General features: G+C 48.4%; 1 protein-coding gene across 2 annotated transcripts in view; it reads right to left on the bottom strand.

Annotated features, from left to right (window-relative positions):
* LOC142592533 (uncharacterized) overlaps positions 1–17,489 on the bottom strand; it is a 161,022-nt gene extending 143,533 nt beyond the window's left edge. For both annotated transcript variants that reach the window (XM_075704015.1, XM_075704013.1), the window contains exon 1: positions 17,425–17,489. In XM_075704015.1, the coding sequence (XP_075560130.1) occupies positions 17,425–17,434 (10 nt within the window). In that variant the 5' untranslated portion in view covers positions 17,435–17,489. The remainder of the gene's footprint in view (positions 1–17,424) is intronic.
* Between the last annotated feature and the right edge of the window lie 6,112 nt (positions 17,490–23,601).

Here is a 23,601-nt window from a genome sequence, read left to right on the forward strand (position 1 = left end):
TATGGTTACCACGTGCACGGCTACCTGGTGCATCGGGATTCCGCGACGCATACAATTCTGCCTGACGTCGCTTTGCCCAAAGTTGCAAAAGGGTGAGGTCCGGTTGAGGTTGTTCCTCGTCAACTGTGGTTACAGTGGTGTTCCTCCATAGCAGTTCTTGCAAAGCGGGAAGAATTTCTGAGGGCTCTGAGGGTACTTTATCAATCGATGATTCCCGTAACTTATCCCAATGCGTGACTGTGACTCGTCGTCGAATTTTCTTTATGCACGTTCTGTGCAAACCAATCATTATTGGCATATGATCACTGCCCCATGTATCTGGTTCCACCTGCCACTGCGGCATTCCAGGACCCAACCACCACGTGAGGTCTGGAGCGTTTGTTCTAGATACTGCGGGTACAGCACAGGTAGCCACAGCATGATGGTTCAGCAGTGTAAAAGTGGCATCACTCATGATGTTTTTAATTTGGTATCCTCTTCGGGAGTTGTACTTGTACCCCCATTCTGTATGTGGGGCATTGAAGTCTCCACCCACGAGAATAGGAATTCCCGGGTACGTAGACCGGAGATGGGCTATCCACCCCAAGTTCAAACGTGTGCGCTGCGGTCTGGCGTAGAATGACACTAGAATGACAGGAGTCTACCTACCTACGTCAAAAAGATACTTTCGCGTGTTCTGTATATTGCCGTCTTTGCGATGTACCGGCAACAATAGAGAACTGTTTCATCAGCTGTAAAGATGCAATATTGCTTCGGGACGTGCGGCGAAGGACTTTGAAGGAAAACATCTATTTGGATCGCCCTACCATTCAATGTTTGTTATGCCATATTAAATAGGGGCGTGCGTTGATTTGCTCTTACTAATTGGACTACTAATTGATTGGATTATGGAAGACGAGAATAATGGACCGCAATGCTGAACTAGTTGTTTCTTTATCAGTGTGATTTATCAGAATTATCGTTCAGCTGACGGAAATCTACGAAGAAAGGGAACTTCAAAGGGTCTGGTACCCTTTATTGAAGGGATGTGTGTCTTTGGCTGAGTTTTATGAGCAACTATGGTGATTTTATTATCGGCTAGTATCCTCACACGAATGAGGTTCTTACTTTTTTCTAATGTGGCATCTTGTACCACTTCCACAGAATGTCAACTCGCTGCGCTAAATACAATGTATAAAAAAAAATGAAACTAGCCATTCCACGGCATCGGATCTCCCGGATCAGGACCCTACGACAGAAACACTGCAGCAGCAAGAATCCCCCAATTCTACAGATTAGAAAGACGCAAATTCCCACCACCACACAATAAATTAAATAGGAATGAGGCCGTAAGCTTGCGCTTACTGCAAACGCCCATTTACACTAGCACGGCCGTCTTGCCCCACTATTACCCAGGCATTTGTCCCATTGATGCGTGTAATGCGTGCGGACACAGAGCAATGCTGGAACATATCCTCTGCGAATGTGCCGGCAACAGCGGTACCGGAACCGCGGCCGTTCTCGGCACGTTCATTATGGCAGGCGTTAGCAGAATACAGACAGCCTCGAGCTCGCTCCTTTTCGACGCCGCCACCCCGGCTGCGGGGGCGGCCGTGGACCTTTTCCGTCAGCGTCAGCGCCGCTAATAGGCGGCCCTCAAAAGTTCAGAGCTAGAAGACCAGCTCTGGGACGTCCGGCAAGCCGGAGGTGCCGCCCGAGTTCAAGGACTTCGAGGCCTCACCTGAGAGTAAAAGAACCAAAACTGCCGGACCATTCTTATTAATAAAGTTTATTTTCTTACGAGCAGTAAACAGCACTAAACAACAGGACAAGGAGAGCGACACAGACAACAGCGCTGACTAATAACCAAGTGTCTTTATTCTTTCAGTCAACACATATATGAGCAGCTGCAACAGCCGGGATACGCCCACTGCAGGGCAAATGCCTTTCCCATACTTCTCCAACTACCCCGGTCATGTGCTAATTGTGGCCATCACATCCGTCCACCTTACTTCCTGTCACCCCCTGCTACGTTTCCCTTCTCTTGGAATCCAGTCCGTAACTCTTAATGACCATAGCTCATCTTCCCTCCTCGTTACATGCGCTGCCCATGCCAATTTCTTTTTCTTTATTTCAACTAAAATGTCACTAACTCGCGTTTGTTCCCTCACCAAATCTGCTCTTTTCTTATCCCTTAACGTTACAGCCATCATTCTTCTTTCCATAGCTCGTTGCGTCATCCTCAATTTAAGTGGAACCCTTTTCGTAAGCCTCTAGGTTTCTGGCCCGTAGGTGAGTACTGGTAAGACACAGCTGTTACGCACTTTTCTTTTGAGGGATAAGGGCAACCTGGGGGGCGGGGGGGCTCCTCATGATCTGGGGATGCCTGCCAAACGCACCCCAGCCCATTCTTCTGATTATTTCAATCTCATGATTCGGATCCACGGTCACTTCCTGTCCTAAGTAGCTGTATTCCCTTACCACTTCCAGTGCCTCGCTGTTTATCGTAAACTACTGTTCTCTTCCGAGAGTGTTAAACATTACTTTTGTTTTCTGCAGATAAATTTTTAGACACAGCCTTCTGCTTCGCCTGTCCAGGTCAGTGAGCATGCATTGCAATTGGTCCCCTGAGGTACTAAGCAAGGCAATATGATCAGCGAATCGAATGTTGCTAAGATATTATCCCTTAACAGTTATCCCCAATTCTTCACAATCCAGGTCTCCCAATACCTCCTGTAAACACGCTGACAATAGCACTGGAGAGATCGTATCTCCCTGCTTGACGCCCTTCTTTACTGGGATTATGTTGCTTCCATTATGGAGGACTACGCTGGTTGCGGAGCCGCTCTGGACATCTTTCAGTATTTTTACATACGTCTCGTCTACATCCTGATTCCGTAATGCCTGCATGACTGCTGAGGTGTCGACTGAATCAAACGCTGTCTCGTAATTAATGCAAGCTATATATAAGGGCTGGTTACATTCCGCACATTTTTCTATCACCTGAGTGATAGTGTGAATATGGTCTATTGTTCAGTAGCCTTTATGAAATCCTGCCTGGTCCTTTGGTTGACAGAAGTCTAAGGTATTCCTTATTCTATATGCGATTACCTTAGTAAATACTATGTAGGCAACGGACTGCAAGCTGATCGGTCTATAATTTTTCCAGTCTTTGGGGTCTGTTTCTTATAAAATAAGATTATGTTGGCGTTCTTCCAAGATTGCGGTACGACATATATATACTCCACCGCTACCTCAAAGCGCAGAATCAACAGAATTCAGCATGCGCAGGGGCAAAAATTGCAATTATTACGTTAGGAAGGCAATCTCCTTCCTATCGCAAAAGGCTGTCATCAGGGCAGATGTTAGGCTGTTCTTCGCTGCCGGAAATAAGTCAGGTAGCCTGTGCCATCAAGTCAATCGGGTGACTGAGAACAACAAAAAAGTTGTAAAAAGCAACACAGACAAAGGTTTGTTGTTGCCTCTTGTGACTGTGTGGTTTATAATATTCCTCTTTCATGCAAGCGTTTTTATATCGGTCAAACGGGGTGGTGCATCGAAGACCGCATGGGCGTACACTCAACAAAGGTAAAAAACAAGCCAGTAAATTATCAGTCATTTTTTCCTGCATTGCAATTACTGCGGCTGGAAGCCGTGTTTTAAAGATGTGACCTGTCTGTCAAAAGACTGTGATGATCGCGCACGTCTTATTTCCGGAACTTTCCACATTCATAATAAAGGCTAAGCGTGTGCAAGCCTTCCCTCTATTTCCCTCTTTCCGAACGACATTTCTTTCGTATCACAATAATTGCAATTTTCGCCCCTGCGCATGCTGAATTCTGTTGATTCTGTGCTTTGATATATCGGCGGAGTATATATATGCTGACTGAAAGAGTACAGACACTTGGTTGTTATTCAGCGCTGTTTGTGTCTCTCGATCTGCTGTGTAGCGCTGCTTTACTGCTCGCAATCATTAACTAACCTAGCCCAAATGCGCACTCCTCTGCAGTTTATTTTCTTCTTCGCCATTCCGGCCGCGAAGCTGCTAGCGAAGTTGCTGAAAACCACCACTTCAAGTGCTGACGGAGGTATGCAATGCTTTATGGCCTAATAGTAATGGTAGGATTGAGAGTAATTGAGAGATTGAGACCACCCCCCAAAGCAGTGCTGCAATAGCATTATAATCAGGCGCTAGGCTCGTAATTTCATATAAGAAAGGCTAGAGACGTCACACCCACTTCACAAGCTGGCGTCACTGCGGCAGGTGGCCCAACAGTAATGTTCTCCGGGACGCGTATGCGGACAGCGCTACGTGTTTCGCACGGCTATCACGAGTGCCTTATTATCAATTATGTAATTCAGATGCTTGTTTTCAGCTTCTTTTTTTATTGAAACATATTGTCACGCAGTAGTGAAGGTGAAAAAGAAAGCAAAACTGTGATTGACGAAACTAAAGTTTTCTTGGGCGAAGTTGTGCTCTCAAAAGCAGGCTACACACAAAGAACAACGACAGCGGCGAACACAGTCGGCGACCATCAAAAATCATATCAGCGGGTCAAGCGCGTCGGCATTTATGCATCAGTCGTGGAAGGTTCTAGAGTAATCGCTGGGACCCGTGCGTCTTCCATAAAGTCCTACGCCACTCGCGTCACGCGATGAAATCAGATTACGCAAGGTTCAGTGACAACAGACACAAATAGAAACATCAATAATGTTGGAGAAACTTCTGATACATGCAAGCGCGTCCTCCACTATGCGAAAAAATTTGTTAGGCGGTGATATGCGGTCACCCAATGAAGATAAATAAGTACACGTGTCAATACGATGTTCTGTTTGTTGCATGTGTGATCCCAAAGAACACTGCCAGCAGTATCAGTCAATTAAGGAATAAATCACTCAGCTTCCCCAGGATGTGAAGGCGCACGCCAAGATGCTCCAAACATCCACCACCTATCCGCGCATTGACGCTCACTTGCTGCTTATGTCGGAAACCCGGCGTAGCCTGATGAAGCGTCGAGAAAGGCAGATTAAATCGCAAGCTGAAGAGTCGAATCGCACTATTCACACAAGAGGCTGCGGAATGCGCCACCACGCTTTGCCGAGCAAAATTTACTATCCCTCTGCGACCAAACGAGCTTCTAGATGGTAGCATTCATCTACATAAAGTAACAGCGGCAATAATGGACTTGAGACGCAACACAGCCCAGGATATGGACCAGATCACCAATAAGGCGCTTGTCTAGCAACCCCTCACTACTAGAGCTTATCGCTATGCTGAACAAAGTATGGAGGGACGGAAGCCTTTCTGAGGCCTGGAACATGGCGGAGGTTCGTCTGACACCGAAGCCAGGCAAACCGCCAGCCAATAAGAACCTACGTCCGGTCTCCCTCACTTCGTGCATAGGAAAGCTCCTTAAGCACATTGTTCTCAACCGTCTACCACCGTTCCTGCAGGACTCGCGGAAACTTCCAGGAACGATGACAGCATTCCGTCCACACCTCTCAACACCAGACATCATATTTTAACTGAAAGAAGATGTGATTGTACCAGCGACCCGCAACTCCGCCACCGCTATCCTCGCGTTAGATCGTAAAGGGGCCCTCAATAACGTCAACCATACAGCAATCTTAGAAAGGCTAAACATGCTCGCCTGTGGGGCCCGGATGTATTACTACATCACAGATTTCCTGACAGATAGAGAACCTATCCTGAAGCTCGGGAACGAAGCGACAAACCCCTTCCTACTTGGTGGGTGCGGCACACCACGGGGCGCAGTGTTATCTCCGGTCCTCCTCAATATCGCCCTGATACGCCTTCCACCGCTCCTCGACAGCATCGCGAGGACCCGACATGGCCTATACGCGGACGACGTTACAATCTGGTCATCCACAGGGTCAGTCGAGGCAATGGAGAGCCGTTTGCAAGAACTGGCAGACGTGTTGAGAGACCCTGCTAAGTCATTCGGCTTCTACTTCGCTCTCCAAACGTAGGAGCTACTCCTGGTCTCACCTCAAAAGAAGGACGAATCCTACCCGTCCACTATCAACGTCCAACTGGAGGGATACACCATCGTTCCATCGCACAGTGTAAAGATACTGGGAATGCTTTTCCAGTCGGATCGCACCAAAATGAATATTATTCAACAACCTTAAGAGTTCAACAGTCAAAGTTACAGACATGATCCGGCGAATAACAACCAAGACAAGAGGCACGGAGGAAGCGGACATGCTTCGGCTTGCCGAAGCCTTTGTCGTACCTCAAATAACTTACGCCATTTCATACGCACTACTCAACGTGACGGAATTGAAGAAAATCATCACAATGATCAGAAAGGCACATAAGCAGGCAATGGGCCTGCCGATCACTACGTCTACAGAACGGCTACTACGACTAGGAATGCCGAGCTGACCAAGGTTACGGAAGCGGGAAGGTCCATCCTATTACGCCAGGGGCTCCCTGCTCCGCGCAGCCATCCGCCGCCTCAAACTGTGAGCTTACCACATGCCATCCAGAGCAACATAACCGTGCGTCCCCCACCTCGCAACATGCACCCAGTGCACCACACACAGCAAAGAGAGGCCCGCGCCCGGGCCATACACAAGCAATATGGCAGTCAGCCCCCTACAGCTTACACAGAGGTGGAGTCTAACCCCAGACGTGCAACCACAACAGCCAGCGTAATTTTAAACAAGGAACATGAGAGAAACATTTCACTCTCCCGAAACAAACCCGCCAAGTCGAGGAAGCGGCAATAGCTCTCGCGCTCTCCCAAGCAGAAGCTGAAGTCATAGTGACCGACTCTCAACGGCCGTGTCGCTGCTTCGCTAGCGGCAGAATTCATGCCAGCTCACTCGAACTTACCAATCAAAAGCCGCCAATGAGGTAGGTCATGATCATCTGGGCGCCAGCTCATCACGGCATTCCTGGCAGAGGTCGCTAACCACGTGGCCCGAGATTTCACCGCCCAAGCGGACGCCGAGGAATTCGAACCCGAGCGCATGCACCCTTTAGTTTCGTACCAAGACACCACACAAAATTACAAGCTAACCCGCAGAACATACTCACCACCACATGTCACTACCTAAAGAACAGGAGCGATTCCTCCAAGCTGTACAAGTTAATACATGTCCCCGCCTAACGAGAAATCATCTCATAGCTACTGCAATGGCGCTTCTATGCAGAACTCTGGTCCCTCAGCCACATAGTAAGAGTCGACAGACAGGCACCATTGCATTTTCCGAACCTTTATTAAACCAAGGATAAGCAACCGCTGATTGCGAGAGCCCGGGACGCGGCCCGAGCTCAAGGCATTCTCGAATAAGGACGCCTCTCCAAAGCTTCATTTATGTAATAAACATGCTTATTCTCTCTAACTCTCTCTCTCTCGCCAAAGAATGCTTCACTTTCCTGAGTGCGTGTAGTGGCTGCCTTACGGGGCTATGAGCCATTGCATTTTTTGCTTGCTTACGGTGGTACGAGTGCTTATCGCTTATAGGGGTGCGAGTCATTAATTATGATAGCATTCATTGCACGGACGTAAAGGAATGCCGGCACCCTAGCCATATGAGGCTTCCTTGTAATAACAATGCGGACACTTAAGCAATTCTTATGATGTGTAAAGGCGAGAGCATTACTTGCCGCTAAGTTTGCCGCTGAGTTGTGTTGCTGAGTTTAGTGTTGAGGCAAAATGTTACTGTGTTTATTACTGCCACTTAATTATTTCGTTGCAGCCGCCGCAGCTTGCCGTGCTCGCTCTGCCTTTCGCGTTGTCGTGGGCTCCAGAACGCTGCTTCACTACAGCAGCTCGCTTCGCACGTTTCCCTGCATTGCGATGGCCTCGTACTTCCTAGGCAGTAAACTGGCGCTTCAAGCCACGCTTTGCTATCTCGCCTGATCATGTAGACGCACTGAGATTCAACATCGGACAATGAAGACTACATAGCGCCGACAATGGCGCCCCTCCTATCGTGCACCATCTAGCGAACTGCCGCTAGGCAGAGCCCGACCACGTGCACAACCTCAAACATATTCACCACTGTGGCATGTTGCAGCGGTGGCGCAACGCGCCGATGGGGCAGTGGTTAGCGCACTTGGCTTCGGAGCGGCAGTAGTGGCGGTGGGGCACAGGATCGAACCTCACCCAGGCAGCGTTCTTTTATTTAATGATGACGCAAACTGGTGCGCCGTTTTTCTACCACGGCTTTCTCATGAAGGCGGGGTCGCACAGTGAGTCAAGTAATGCTTCCGAATTAAGAATTGTGGCCATCCGCTGTGTTGTATGGGGAGTCAAGGTTCAAATGTTGGCGCACTTCACGTTTGATGCGAAAGCCTGGGTCTGTACTAACTGAACGGCACCTGAATTCCATTTGGCTGCGATGCCACTACCGTGCGCGCCTCCACGGAGCAGAGCGGGCGAAAGGAAACACCTCGCTGGCGCGCCAGGTGTTGCGTGAGTGAGGAGAACATCTCCGCAACGCCATGTCGCCTTCGCTATCGGAAACCTGTGTTATCTGCGTGTTCCTTGTCCGCGCAAGCTCTCGCCAGCATCCTTCGCCTCAGTAATCGCTACAAAGAAATTAATTAATAGAAAACACAATAGTTTCGAAAGCAAAAGCGTTGGCAGTAGTCATTTTTGAACCTGCAACCTTATGCTAAGAGATTGAGTTACTTACCCACTGGGTTAACCCAGCGGCTCCTAAATAGCAGGACTGTGCACTCTGCTTTATGACATCATGCTACTTGGACCAAACTTTCCCTTGCCAAGCCCAACGTGACGAAGGCGGTCACCAAAATCACCGCCACTTATTTCAGAGCGTTCTTATTAGATTTATGTGAGCTCGGCAAGGTAGCACAACGCCAGGGATCAAAGTGCACAGGCCTAGGGATATCCAGGAAGCGTTGGTCAACCCTCTCAACGCACTCGCTTGCCCGCTAGGAGGGACAGCTCAACGGCGCTCAACTAGGCATTAACGTCTTCGCATTCACAACATAAAAGTGGAACCTACGGACCAGCCCGACCCAACCCGACCAACCAAACGACCGATTAGCACAAGCTATACGAAGCATGGTAAATCTTCAGCTGTATGAAGTTGTAAACGTTCGCATACTAACTAAATTAACAAGCACGGTGACAAACGCGCACAAGCAAACATGAACACATCTCACTCGATGAGCGCGGAAACTCGCTGTCAAAACGATCGAGTAATAAAGCGCGGAAGCAGCAGCGAGCGAATTTAGCTTCGTACTGCGTCTCGCTTCAACGCCAACTAAACGTCGAAAGCACAGCGCGTACGAAACTATAACCACTCGACACACTTTGCGCACATAGCAGATCGCTTTGAAAATGAGACCTGCGCGTCCGCGCACTTTGTCCACATCATGGACCGCCCTCAAAATATGGATGCCTGCGCGCGGCACCGTAAGCAGCAGCAGCAGTGTAGGACGCCACCCCCCCCCCCCGTCCCTGATTTTCCCCCAGTGCCTCGCGCGTGACGCAAGACGGTGCGCTTCCTCACGGCTTTATTCTTCAGCGCGAGCGAGATTGAGCCGCAAACGTCGGCTGACCCTCGCAAGCTTTCATTCACGCAACATATGGCGCGCGGCGACGGTGTTACCGCCCTTGAACTGTATAGGGAACATCATGGCGACACCGACGGCGACGATAAAATGCGACTTGAGTGTCCGTATAATTGCTAGCGCAATAAAAGCGTCGCTTTAAATGCATGCGGATGCAACGAACACATTTGTATATATGTGAAGCAGAGCTTTAGTTAAGCGGCTAATCGAATGCAATTCCTTGCAAATTTTATTGCTGCGCCTTCGGCATAAAGGAAAGTGGCTCGCGCATGTGCTCCCGGATACCTGTGGTATGCGAGGGGACGAATGCGGCCATCATTCCAAAAGCAAGTGGGAATTGGCCTGATATAACTCTACATGCGACTGTGGCCTAAAGTTTACAATATCGTGTTGCTGTGCTTGGGGACCGAGGCTGGTTCCCACCACTCAGCATGCAATTCGTATTTCCTGCAAGTGACATAGCAGGAGCTTCGAGCATGTCATGATACTCCGGACGGGTTCCGATATAGAGCTTCGCACTTCAATAAACGATGTCGAAACAAAAAAAACTCATTCAGTTCTGGTTCAGAGCGCTCCGATTTCATTCCTATTCCGGTCCGGAGAAATAAAAATTTCTAACGGTTCGCGAAACGGTTCAGCACAGTAAACTTTATCTGGTCCCACGGTGAAATTTTCCACATTGCTGTTCGCTTACTTGTTCCCATGACGAATGCGCAGAAGTTATCAGGAGGTAAAAGAAATAGGCTTTCTGGCACATGGCAGACCAAAATCAATCTATTTAGAACAATATGGGTGATATTACTGTGATGTCGGTGAACAGTTACGGTGATTCGATGTCATCGGCGACGCTAGAACGACATCTAGCCTTTTGAATATAAGTGAAAGACTGTAAACTCGACCGATCCTTAAAGCAGGCTGGCAAAATCAACGTGTGAACGGATTCATGGCGCCCGGATCCCTTTCCAGCAGAGGACTGCTGCCCAGAGCACCTCTGGCCAGGTCTCCTGGTAGTTCGATTACCGGTGCGCCCTTTGCTTGATAGCAGCATTCATGCCAGGCCACCGTACATCGCTGCGAGTGAATGTTTTCATCCAGACGATGTCGGGATGTTCATGATGCAAGGTATGATGAACATCGACGCGTACATTTTCCGGAATTACCATCCTCTTACCCCAAAACAAAATACTCTTGTGGGTAGACAGTTCATGTTGCATGGGCCTGTGTACCAACACAGGAGCTTTTCTGACAAGACAACGTGACGAGTCGGCGACCACAGGAGTACCAGACACCCAGGCGAAAAGTGTATGTCTCTGTGTTGGCGATCGTACAAACGCCGGTGCTTCTCTTGGGAGGTGAGGCGGAGAGCGCGGGCAATTTCGCGTGCTTGGGCTGCCCTGGTGATGGCGTCAAGGGCATACTCACCGGTCTCTGCTGCGGCGGATGGAAGGGATGCACGCAGTGCCAATTTGGGTACTCGAACGAACAAGTGAAAGAACGGGGAATAACCGGCAAGGTCGTGACGCGAAGAATTATAAGCAAAAGCGACATAGGGTAGGGCTAGGTCCCAATCAGTATGATCCGACGAGACATACTTTGCAAGCATGTCTGTTAGGCTGCGGTTCAGACGTTCCGTGAGGCCATTAGTCTGTGGACGGTACGACGTAGTTAGCTTGTGCTTGGTTGAGCAGGACGGCAGGATGTCGGCGATGGCTTTAGAATGAAATGCCCGACCACGGTCAGTGAGCAGTTTATGTGGAGCACCATGCAGCAGAATCACGTCTCGTAAAATAAAATCGGCGACATCTGCGGCACAGTTTGTTGGAAGCGCTCCGGTGATGGCATAGCGCGTGGCTTAATCTGTTACCAGACGCGGATAGAGGAAAAGGGCCAAGTAAGTCCAAGCCAACGCGAAAGAACGGCTCTGAAGGCATGTAGAGCGGTTAAAAGCACCCGGTAGGGAGCTTCGATGGTATTTTTTGACGCTGGCACTTCTCACACACCGCCACGTATTTCAGGACGGAACGGGCAAGGCCTGGCCAATAGAAGTGACGGCAAATCCGGTCGTAGGTGTGGGAGACGCCAAGGTGACCTGCTATCGGCAAATTGTGAAGTTCTTGGAGAACAGCTGACCGGAGGCGCTTAGGAATGACGAGGAGTAGGGCAAGACCATCGGAGCGTACATTGTGGCGGTATAATATACCATCCGGAAGAACAAACAGGTGAAGGGACAGATCAGAAGACGAAGATTCCAAGCCTTCAATGATGGCACCCAAGGTGGCATCATGGCGTTGCTCGCCAGCAACGTGTAGTAGCTGAGAAACGGAGAAAACGCAAGCGTCGGTATTGGAGTCGGGTTCGGCGGGTGGATCGTCCGCTGGATAGCGTGATAAACAATCTGCGTCTTGATGTAATCGGCCCGACTTGTACACTACAACATAGGAATGTTCTTGCAGCCGCGGAGCCCAACAACCAAGCCGGCCGGAAGGATCCTTGAGTGAGGAAAGCCAGCGGAGCGCGTGGTGGTCCATGATCATATACAGAGAAGTGCGTGCCATACAAGTACGGGCGGAATTTGGGAACCGCCCAGACAAGAGCCACGCATTCACGATCTGTAATCCAATAGTTGCGCTCCGATGCTGTGAGGAGGCGCGTAGCGTAGGCGATAACACGATCTTGACCCTGTTGGCGCTGAGTTAAGACGGCGTCAACCGTGACCACGCACCTCTGTAGGTGAAGACGGGTCAAAGTGGGCCAGTATAGCAGGCTTGCTGAGAATATTCGTGAGGTGGGCAAACGCGGCAGTTTGAGCGGGCCCCACATAAACAGCACGTCCTGCAGAAGATCAGTAAGTAGTCGCGCAATCGCTGCGAAGTCTTTAGGGAAGCATGGAATGTAGGAGCAGAGTCCTACAAAACTTCGGACGTCTTCGACAGACGGAGGTAAAGGAAAAGACGTGACAGCGGGCAGTTTCTCCCGGTCTGGTTGAATACCGGAAGTGACGACGAGGTGGCCCAGCACTGTTCTCTGCCGACGACCGAAGTGCCACTTCGATTACTTTAGTTGGAGCCCAGCCTCGCGGAAGACATGAAGAACAGCTGATAAGCACTCAAGATGCGTCTCAAATGTAAGCGAAAATACGAGACCGTTGTCTAGGTATCAAAGTTATGTTAACCATTCATTTGGACCCTTAAAGCAAACAGTCCATTATACGTTTGAACTTTGATGGAGCGTTGCATAGACCGAATGGCATAACTTTTAATTGATATAGACCATCAGGGGTGGTGAACGCGGTCTTCTCTTGGTCCTTTTTATCCACAGAAATTTGCCAATAACCAGATGAAAGGTCCATTGATGAAAAGTATTTGGCGCCATGCAGATAATCGAGGGTGTCGTCAGCGCGAGGCAAGGGGTAGACGTCTTTCTTGGTAATGCAGTTTAGATTATGATTACCTACGTAGAAATGCCATGGACCGTCTTTCTTTTTAACAAGTACCACGGGCGACGCCCAAATGCCCAACGAAGGTTCAACAATGCCCTTGGCAAGCATCTTTTTCACTTCATCTTGAATAACCTTGCGCTCTGAAGTTAAACTCGACATGGCCGACGATGAATAGGACTGGCATCACCGCTATTTATGTGATGCTTAACAATTGAAGTGTGGCCCAGTTGACGATTGTTGAGGTCGAAGATGTCGTGGTAGGAAACAGAAAAGTGACAGAGAGCGGCTGCTTGTTCAGGCAATAGGTCCGCAGCAATCATGGGCCGAAATGTTGTGTCAGGGCTAATAGCATCCTGTGGACATGGTGAAGATTCTGAGCAGATGTCTACTGAAAACGTTGTGACGTGGTCATCTCCGATAGCACGCAGCGTTCAGGCGATATGCCTTGGGGCAGAACTTCCTTTGTGAGGCCACAATTGACGACGGGGAGGCATGTCCGGTTATCGGCGATGGTGACGACGAAGGGGGCACAGTAATATTGTGCATGAAAAGGACACCAGGAACAGGTGTGGCGAGGTAATTACTATGGGGCCGAAGAAAAGATGATAGCAAATCGACTAAAATCAAGGCTTTAGGAGGTAGGCACACGAAGGCGGTCGTACTAAAGCTTTTCGGCAGTTCGGCACGAATATGCGAGGGTAGAGGAAGTTCGAGGCAAAGGGTAGCGGCAGAACAGTCGATCGAAGCTGAATGCGCCGTAAGAATGTCGAGTCCGAGGATTAGGTCATGGGGACAATTGGTCAGCACTGCGGAAAGAACAAGAACGTGGCGGTCGGCGATACTTATACGGGAAGTACTCATTCCAGTGAAATCAACAGTGGTGCCATTGGCTACACGTATGGCTTGTGTAGTAACAGGCTGAGAACCTTCCTCAGTCGACGACGCATCTTACAACTCATTATGGGTAGCTGGGCTCCAGTATCTATTAACGCCGTCAAAGGGACGCCGTCGACGTGAACATCAAGTAAATTCTGGTTTGTTGGGAGCGTTAATGAAGGATTTCTACACGACGAAGATAATCCAGCACCACCCCAGGATCTGCATGGTCTATCTTTCCGTCTGGGAGGGTCCATATGTGGTCGGTGATGAATATCGGCGTGGCTGGAGGGACGGGGGCCGACGACACTAAGGTGACGGCGAGCGAGCAGGATGACTGTCATCGACGGGTTCGTAATGGGTAGGAGGCATACGGCGAGGCGAGCAACGGCGCAGGTTGGAATATGGGCGAGCAGACGGGGAAAAGGAACTCGAATACGGCGACGTCCAGGAGGTGCGGCAGGGCGAGCGGCGTGGCCAATGCTGAGGCAACGGAAGCAAATGGGCTTGTCCTGAATTCTCCACTCGGCAGGGCTGCGGTATCTGGGCGGGGAATACAGATCGCTGTAAGGCGTAGCTGTCGGCACCGGCCGAGCGTTAGATCGGGAGACGGAGCAGGCAGCAGGAAAACTTAGGTTCGCAAATTCTTGCCGCACAACTGCCTGAATGAGAGATGGCTGGGGCGGGTTGGCCAACGGCGGGGTCAAGTGGGCGTGGATGCAACAGCGCAGTGCTTGTAGCCTCGGCCTTGCCGCGAACAGTACCATTGACAGGGCCATTTAAGGGTGGTGAAGCGGTAAGGTCGACGGGACACGACGTCGCAGCCGTGTTAGGGAGCTGGGAGAACTGTGGAATGACGCGGCGGCTTTCCTTGACAATGACGTCGATGGTGGACACATTGTTGAAGACCAACAAGTTGAACGCGTCACCCGTGATCCCCTTGAGTACGTGGCTGACTTTTTCAACCTCGGTCATTTTCTCGTCAACTTTCCGGCAAAGACGAGCACGTCTTGTATGTACGAGACATACGATTCAGTAGAAGACTGAACTCGGGTAGCAAGCTCTTTTCCAGCAGCCAGCTGCCGACCGGTAGTAGTTCCAAAAAGGTCGCTGAGCCTCTCCTTGAAAGCATCCCAGCTAGAGATCTCGTCCTTGTGTTTTCGGAGCCACACACGAGGAGTTCCGCCCAAGTAGAATGGGACATTCGCTAGCATAATGGTAAGGTCCCAGTGGTTGTTTCGGCTGACACACTGATACAGGATGAGCCAGTCCTCAACGTCGACATTATCTTGGCCGAAGAACATGCCAGGATCGCGGGGATTGGTAACTGTAGCTTCCCTTTTTATCGAGATTACAGGAGTAGAAGCAGACGAGGTGTCGTCATCGGCAACTATGGCGGAAAAGAGGACTGTGCGGCCGCTGCGGAGCTCCGTGGCGAGGACGGGGAACGACCACCAAAACTATCCACCACGTGAACGAAGCATTAGGAGCTGGAGATTTTTACAAAGTATATTTACAAATGATCACTGCAGCCCTGGCCAGTTCAGCTGACAGCTCGTGAGCCAGGGACCGTTTGTCGTCTTCGTCGGGGTGCCCGCGTGCATTGCCCACAAGAAACACGCAATATGCATGTATCAATATGAATATTTCAAATTCAGAACTCACATCGTCCCTTGGCCAGCCCATCCACAGTGCGTTCAGTATAGGGGAAAGGGTGCGATATCTTGTGAACCAGGGGCCTATGTGCGCAGCATGGAGCGAAAGCTCTGGAATCACACACAAAAGCACAATGATTTCTGCCGGTTCCGGCTCATCGTGGTCATCCATCTCTGTGGCCGAGCTGCTAGAGCACATGATGAAAGCATCTCTGGTGTCCGGTGGTCTGAGACGAACAACCAGAGCAGCGGCTTGTGATCCGTGTGAAACTGAAAATGCTGGCCAAACCCGTAGTCATGGAACTTCCTAAGTCCACCACAACAACGAGCACCTCTATTTCGATCTGTGCGCAGTTGCAGATGCAGATGCATTGGACGAGCTTCAGCGCACTGCAGTTCACTTTTCTTTTCAAGTTCTAACTTCAGAGTATAGCTGCCAAATGGCAGATAAATGTATTAGACATGAAAATTTGCATCTCTACATCATGTGCCATCACCTTAATGACAACGCAAAAACGAAACTTCAGTTTTCTAGCACAAATTTTATAACAGGAGAGCTTTGGATAGTCAAGCAGTCAACATGACGGATCACGGCAGCCGTGCAGCCGCCATGCGTGTCGCGAATGAAGCCCAAGCTTATCGATCTCTTCATCTTTGACAACCGCTCTTGTACGCTGATTCTTTCTTCGGCCAACAATTTTGTAGGTACCAAACAACGAATGACAGCCTCATGTCTTAAAATGAACCATAAGAAAACCACCATCCAAGCTTTTTGGCAGCTCGGTTTAACGCGAGCAAGGAATACACTTTGTGACAGCTTGAGAATGGATACTCAACTGGCTTTATTCAAAAATAAATGCAGGTTTGCCGAGTGGCTGTGGTGGTGCCTCAGTCGGGCAGGCGCGTTCGTTCCAAGAAAGAGCAGGAAGCAATGATCCCCACGGCGGTGACAACGGACCAACGGATGGCTGCTACACATTCTAAGAGCTTTCGCGCAACCGATTGTTCAGGCGACGGCCGGTTTGTCCTATCTAGTTAAGTAGTTGACTTTTGAAGCTGGGAGATCTTCGCACCATCACTGCAAAATTATGTTTCTGCAATATCTCCAAGGGTTATGGCATTTAGATGGTTCTTGGCGTTTAGGACATGCATTTAATTTTCAATATTACCATGATAGCGCTGTAGCTGTGCAGAGGTAGCGATCGATGACACTAGAACTGTACTGTTACACCTAATTCGATGCTACCCTATTAAGTTGACACCGCCAATTCTCAGTGCTAAATATAGTGCTAACAAACGTTAAGCTTGACCTACTTGTAGGTTGATCCTCCAAAAAGCAGCCTGAATTGGGACATGGAAAATCAGCCGTGACGTGTTAGTCGCGGTAGCTTTCTCCTATTGAAAAAGAAAGGTCACCCGTTCAAACCCTCTCTGCAGTGGCCGTGTTCCGATACAGGCTCTCCAGTACTTTGCGTTATGGTACTTCTAAAGAGCTCCCAGTTGCGAAAATTACTAAAAAGCCTTCCCCTCATTTCTCTTATCCTGTAGCGTTCTTTGGGAAAGTTAAAGCGCCTCACCTAATTTTTGGAAACAAAGACAAGCACAGTTCAGTGTGAGTCCAGTAAATATTACAATTCCTGCCGCCTCTCGCCAAGATAGAAAATTGTTTTGTCCGTTTAAGTAAAAAGGCTGGAAGAAAATGCGAACGCGGCTCCTGCTACAGTTCTGTCAAATACTTTCAGTTTTTCGCAGAACTTCCACTACAGACGTTTGCAACAGGCCTGCATGTTTGCATTTAATTTCATTCTGATGTTATGAGGCGGAGCAACCCAAGTGAAAAAAGTAAACATTAGCGAGAACTAAAGAAGCACAAGAACTAGCGACAGTAGGCAACTTACCTGAAGGCATCTCGACAATCTTCGAAGTTAGGGTGAGGCAGTCCTCGGATGGACTGCAGACAGGAGTCACCTAAATAAGGCAACAAAAGCCAGTTACTCAAAACAAGCGACACAAACAGCCGGCGTGCATATGTTCCTCGCTTTTGAACGTTCCGCAATAACTATATTAGGAACATTAAATGTTCGAGAAGACAACTAGAGAGAGAAATAGAAGGCAGGAAAGGTAGGCAGGTTAACAAGACGCGCGTCCTGTTTCCTACCCTGCACTGGGGAAAAGGGGTACGGCGATGACGAGAGAGAGCACAGTTCCGCGCACAGTGGAAGGTTCGCACCGAGTCTACACATGGTTCCCGAGACCTGTCGACTCGGGGTATTTCAAGAGTACTTTCGTGGCTTTCTGTGCCATCGAAGCGTACGGTCACGGTTCAAGGATCTTCATTACGGAAAATGGTATAGCGTTCAGCTGATTTAGAGTAAAAGGCATGCGCTGTCAGTGGTTTGTTTCTTGACATTTGTTTGTGGGCTGTAATTCGCAAAACTCCGAGGAATAACTTTTTCAAGAATGTAAGACAAGGTTTGAAGAACTTTAGTGACAGAATGGTGCGGCAATATAGCCCGCATATACCGCATGTCATATGCCCCACGGCGTTACGTATACATATACCTAAATAAATACAGGGAAATTTTCACTTACGGACAACTCCGCCGACTCCGACACCGGTTTTTCTGTGACATGGGGCCCTTAACGCTGTTGCATTAATACACTTGCCGCAGTTGATTGCTTGCTACATGACGTGATGTGATGGGCAACTGTCAGCCGAGCCGAGCCGTGGAACACGAAATGGACCAGTAAGGCGAGACTTGATCGCGTTGGTTGTTGCCTTAACAGCAACTTTCCCACAAGACATCACGAAGCATGGCACTGGTTGGCAAGTAGTGGCTGTGCCCTACATGTACAGCAACAGCCAAGACCGTCAAGCGGATTGCGGGAAACGGAGGCCGAGAAAGTACACCATGTGCCGATTTCGGAGCCCAATGTCTTTTCTAAGGATTATGAAGCCGATTAGCATTCTTTCACTATTTTCCCTTATTTGAGCTTTGTACCATGCTTAAACTTCTTTACTCGGCCCTCTTGCAAAAAAAACAAAGAGGAAGACTTGAAATACTTCGGTACTTGTCGATATCGAACCTGGGATTCGACCACAGCAGCACGATGCTGTATCTGGTCGCTCGCGGGCTTGGCAATGAGGAAGTAACTTTCAGCGTTAGCAGACGCCGACACGTCAACACTGCGATTTCGATGGCCACACAAAAGCAGGGAGGGTTTGCGCAAGCCACGAGATCGCTCAGCGGGTCCAGAGGGAATCGAGAGAGAGTATGTACATAGCTCATATTTCACGCCTTTTGGTGCTGGCTCTTTTAGACCTCTCTATTGACCATAAAGTATTATTTCTGAACAGGAGCCTGCACGTTCTTTCATCAATTCATTATTTGCCACCGGAAAGTAGCCGGTCTTTCGGTATTTCACAAAAGTTTCCATCACAGCAAACTTCATGACGACTTCATACTGCGGCCTCAGTACATTCCAAACCGCGACGATCACCGTAGTGGGGTAGGAATTGATTCATGTCGCACCAAGTCTTTCTTTCAATCTTTCATCCCCCATACGTCTCAGAAACGGAACCATCTTCCCTTAAGTGTCGTTTCCATCACGGATAACGAACTTTTTCGCGAAACATTAGCTAACAATGTATAATCAGGAAACTCAATAAGTTACCAAATTCACTGCACTTGTTTATTTGTTTGCTTGTTTTGCACTCCCCTCGTTAATTCCTTATGGCCCCGAGCGCATTGTAAATCGACAAATTGTAATGGAGAAGAACGATCAGCAGGCACTGGTTAGAGAAAGATTTCATTTATTTTACCCTCAAGGTACATAGTACATTATAGAGGGTGGGGGCTAAGAGAATACAAAGTAAGCATCGGTAAAAGTAACTCAAATAAAATAAATAACAGCGGCAATAATTCCAAATTTTCATTTGACATCCGATGATAACAAACAGAAGTACCAGAGATACAAATACAAATGTGATGTACACAATGAGAAAGAGGTTCGAAAAACGTATTTACAGTAGATTTACAAAATGCATTGTTAACTTTTTGATCATGATGCTGATGAAAACGCTGCAATAGAGAAAGGTACATACACATAGGCAAGACAAATGGTAAGTATACTACAAAAGTTCGTTTTCAAGTTCGTTTCTAAACATGAGTGGATTAATTATACCTGTTAATGAAGGGGATAAGCTGTTCCAGTCATTGGTAAGAATGAATTTGCGCCCATGATAGTATTGAAATGAGATATGCTAACTTTCTGATTATGATCACGGCGAGAAGACATGAAAGGTGCTGGCCTGATTCAAAGAGTGTGCAAAAAGGTGTTATGATAATAGATTTTATGAAAAAGAGAAATGCGTGAGTGTTTTCGGCGGTCGCATAAGAGAGGCAGGTTTAATAATAAACGTTTAATGTGTGTTACGCTTGCTGTCCGATTGAAGTTATTTAAATGAAACAGGCTGAGCGGTTTTGTATAGCTTCCAGCGTATGTATTGAAGCGGTCTGCGCTAGACGCATGACAGAAGACGAAGAAATGTGCTAGGGGAGAAGTGAGAAGGAAGAAGTTGGAATAAAATGGCGGACGACACCCGTCTCACTTAGATTATGTCATTTCTGTTGCCGTTCTAGTTAGGAACGCTACATTTTGGCGCAGCCGACAGTTTTTGAAGACCAGCCATGCGGGTGACGTTTTTCGTCGACCAGGCGTGATCGGAGTTTGTTGTGTTCACCCGATACCAAGTGCACAGTGAGCCAGCGACGGACCTTCCTCATGAAGTTAGTTCTACCGCGCTGATGAACGTGGTGCCGAAACAAGCTGCAATCAGCCGCCAAGCCCTCGTGCAAACAAAATCGGTGACAGTGAATCTACAACTGCAGACACTGAGCGAACTCGTTCTGGAACCCCTACGACGTGGCACCCTCGAAGAGGAAACGCCTGCCGGGTAGGCGAGCCTAGACTTGAGTGTTATGGAACTGCAAAGGAACATTATAAAACAGATCGAAATAATGGGCGCTTTCGTCCAAGCGCTTAGTCGAGAGCAGTCAGCACGAAGCATTGTTGAACCAGATGCTTTTGAAGGAAACTCGCAAAGTGCACACTACTGGCTGTGGTTTTTCGACTACGCCTGTGACAAGAATATGTGGCACTCCGACAAAACAAAGATTTTGAATATGCGCCGCTATTTGGGCGGTATAGCCATAAAATGGTATGACGTGCAACTCATGGATCATGAAACAACATGTTGAAAACTGTGGAAAAGCAACTTTTTAGCGGCTTTCGAAGGCAATGCAGTAGACAGATGGGATGCGGCACTACGGTTCAGTACTGTCTTGTGAAGCATCGCCTATTGTATTCTGCAAAACCGAAGCTGTCGTCTTCTGCTGTTGTAGCATTGATAACGCAAGGGTTGGGTATCGAGATCCGTAGTCATGTCCAGCTCAAACGTCCAAGAACGTTTGATGACCTTCTGAACCTTCTACAGACCTCAGTGCCAAGAATTACATCGATAAGACAGCCAGATGGTAGAACAGAGCAACTTGGTTCTCGTAAGTAGAGTGAGCATCTAGAGTCGTTGCCGTCAACTGAATGTGAACACAGCTTCATAAACAAATCTCTGGGAAGCGTAAATCATGACTGGGAGGATGGTGAAGAACCAATTACCGCAGTTCATGGCAACCTGCTTCCACATATTCTGTCTACCGTGCATCACAAGCCCCAGAAAAAGAGCTTTAGAGAGACAGTGTATTTGGTGTCGTCAAGCTTATTGTACGCCCCCATTAAGGTAGATGGCATTGAAGTGAAGGCTGTCGTTGACAGTGGAGCTTCGGTATCAATTATCAACAAGACTGGAGTGAATGCCAGTCGTCTGTACGCTGGTAGAACATTGCGTGTCCAAGCCTACGATGGGTCAGTGACCATGCATAGCGAATGGGTAACCCTGGCTATTGAACTTCAAGGAAATGCTATTACCAGTGAGGTATTGGCAATTCCCAACGTCACCTACGATTTTGTTTTGTCCTGTCCAGACATGAAAGAAACTTAAGATAAACCTCTGTTGGGATGACAAGGTAATAGCAGAAGACACCATAAGAACAGAAGATCCTGGTGAAGAACCGAGTCTATCAAGGCTAATTTTTTATCAGGAAGACATCAAGACTAAGTACCCAGAGCTTATATGCATGGGAAGCTACCCTCCAGCAATGAAATCACATGTCGTTCCTTTCGAGCTCGCAGATAAAACAGTGGTTCGTAGAACCCCTATAATATGTCCAGAGATAAAAAGGTGTGGCTGAAAAAGGAGTTGCAAGAAATGTTAAACGCAGGTATCATCCGGCCTTCTGTATCCCCATTTGCTGCTCCTACAACTATTGCACCTAAATAAGACGGGACATTCCGCCTCTGCACAGACTACCGGGCTCTCAATCGTCAAACTGAATCGATACTTTATCCAATGCCGAGAATCGACGACATCATTGACGAAACTGGTGGTTGCCATTGTTTTTCCCGAATAGATCTCTGCAAGGGCTTTTGGCAGAGTCCACTAAGTGAAGAAACGAAGAAGTACACCGCGTTCATAACCCCATTTGACTTGTTTGAGTACAACCGCCTACCATTTGGATGGAAAAACTCCCCTGCGTGGTTTCAGAAGATTATGACGGACATTCTGAAACCTTACCTGGGCATATATTGCAATGTGTACATCGACGACATCATCATCTACTCAAAGACAAAAGAAGAACACCGTAGTCATCTTTAAAGAGTTCTTCATGCACTCAGACTTACCCAACTCAAGGTCAACTTCAAGAAAAGTTCGTTCTTTCAAGATACCGTAGTATTTCTTGGCAGGGTGTTTGATCGACAGACTAAAAGCACTAAGCAAGAATCGGTAGAGAGAATCTCCAAGCTGGTAAAGCCTTATGATGTGCAATCCCTGCGCGTTTTTCTTGGCCTTGCAGGACACTTCCGGGCGTTTATCAAAGACTCTGCACTGAGAACAAGGTGCCTCACACGTTTAACTCAGAAAGACGTGCCTTTTCATTGGAACGAGAAGTACGAAGCTGTCTATCGTGAGCTTGTAAAACTAATATCATCGGACCCGATCTTGCGAATACCGGATTTTTCTCCGCCTTCCGTGCTGAACACGGACGCATCACATTATGCTACCGGTGCAGTTCAATACCAGAAGCCATCCAAACAAGCTGATCAGACCAAACACTACGTTGTGGGATACTACAGCTAGTCCAAGGATTCTTCATCTTTACCACGACCCCCCTGGATCGGGTGGACATGATGGCTTCTGGCGCACTTATAAGAAATTGCTCTTGAGATTCATATGGCCGGGCATGAAAAACGACATCAGCCATTACATCAGCACATGCCACCTCTGCCAGGTGAACAAAGTTAAATTCAAGCAATCGACAGGTGTTATGACAAACCCTGAATATTCAAGCGTCCCGTTCAAAGTAATTCATTTGGACTTCGCGGAGCTCAAAAAGAAGGCGGAAGGAGTCAAGCGAACGCAAGCTTTCTTGCTCTCCATAGACGAGTGCACATGGACAATTGCGGCTAAATCTGGCAAAGAAGACGCAAACAGCGTAATAGATCTCCTGAAAGCTGAATGTTTTAAATAGACAAGGACGCTCGTCTGCGACAACGGGCCGGCTTTCCGGAGTGCCAAATTATCAAAGTGGGCACAGGAGCACGGCATAATGATAAAGTATTCTTCTCCATACCACCCGGCAGCAAACGGCCTAGCGGAACGTGCCATACGAGACATCAAACAGTATCTGAAGATGTATCCAGACTTTGCCAGTGGCTGGAAGTGCTGTCTCGAGGCCGCTGTGAAACATCACAACAGATCATACACCACGGCTTTAGGCTGCAACCCTCATTTCGTAACTTTGGGTACAGCGCCCATACTTCCTGCAGATCGTGAGCTAGGTCTCCTAGAGAACCTCGAACTCGCCGAAGTAAGGAAAACTGTCAAAGAACAGGTCTACAAGCGCCACATGAAGCGAAACTTTGATAAAAGGAACAGTAGCGAGATACCGGACATACAG

The sequence above is a fragment of the Dermacentor variabilis genome, chromosome 9 (assembly GCF_050947875.1).
Source record: "Dermacentor variabilis isolate Ectoservices chromosome 9, ASM5094787v1, whole genome shotgun sequence".
NCBI classification, from domain to species: domain Eukaryota; kingdom Metazoa; phylum Arthropoda; class Arachnida; order Ixodida; family Ixodidae; genus Dermacentor; species Dermacentor variabilis.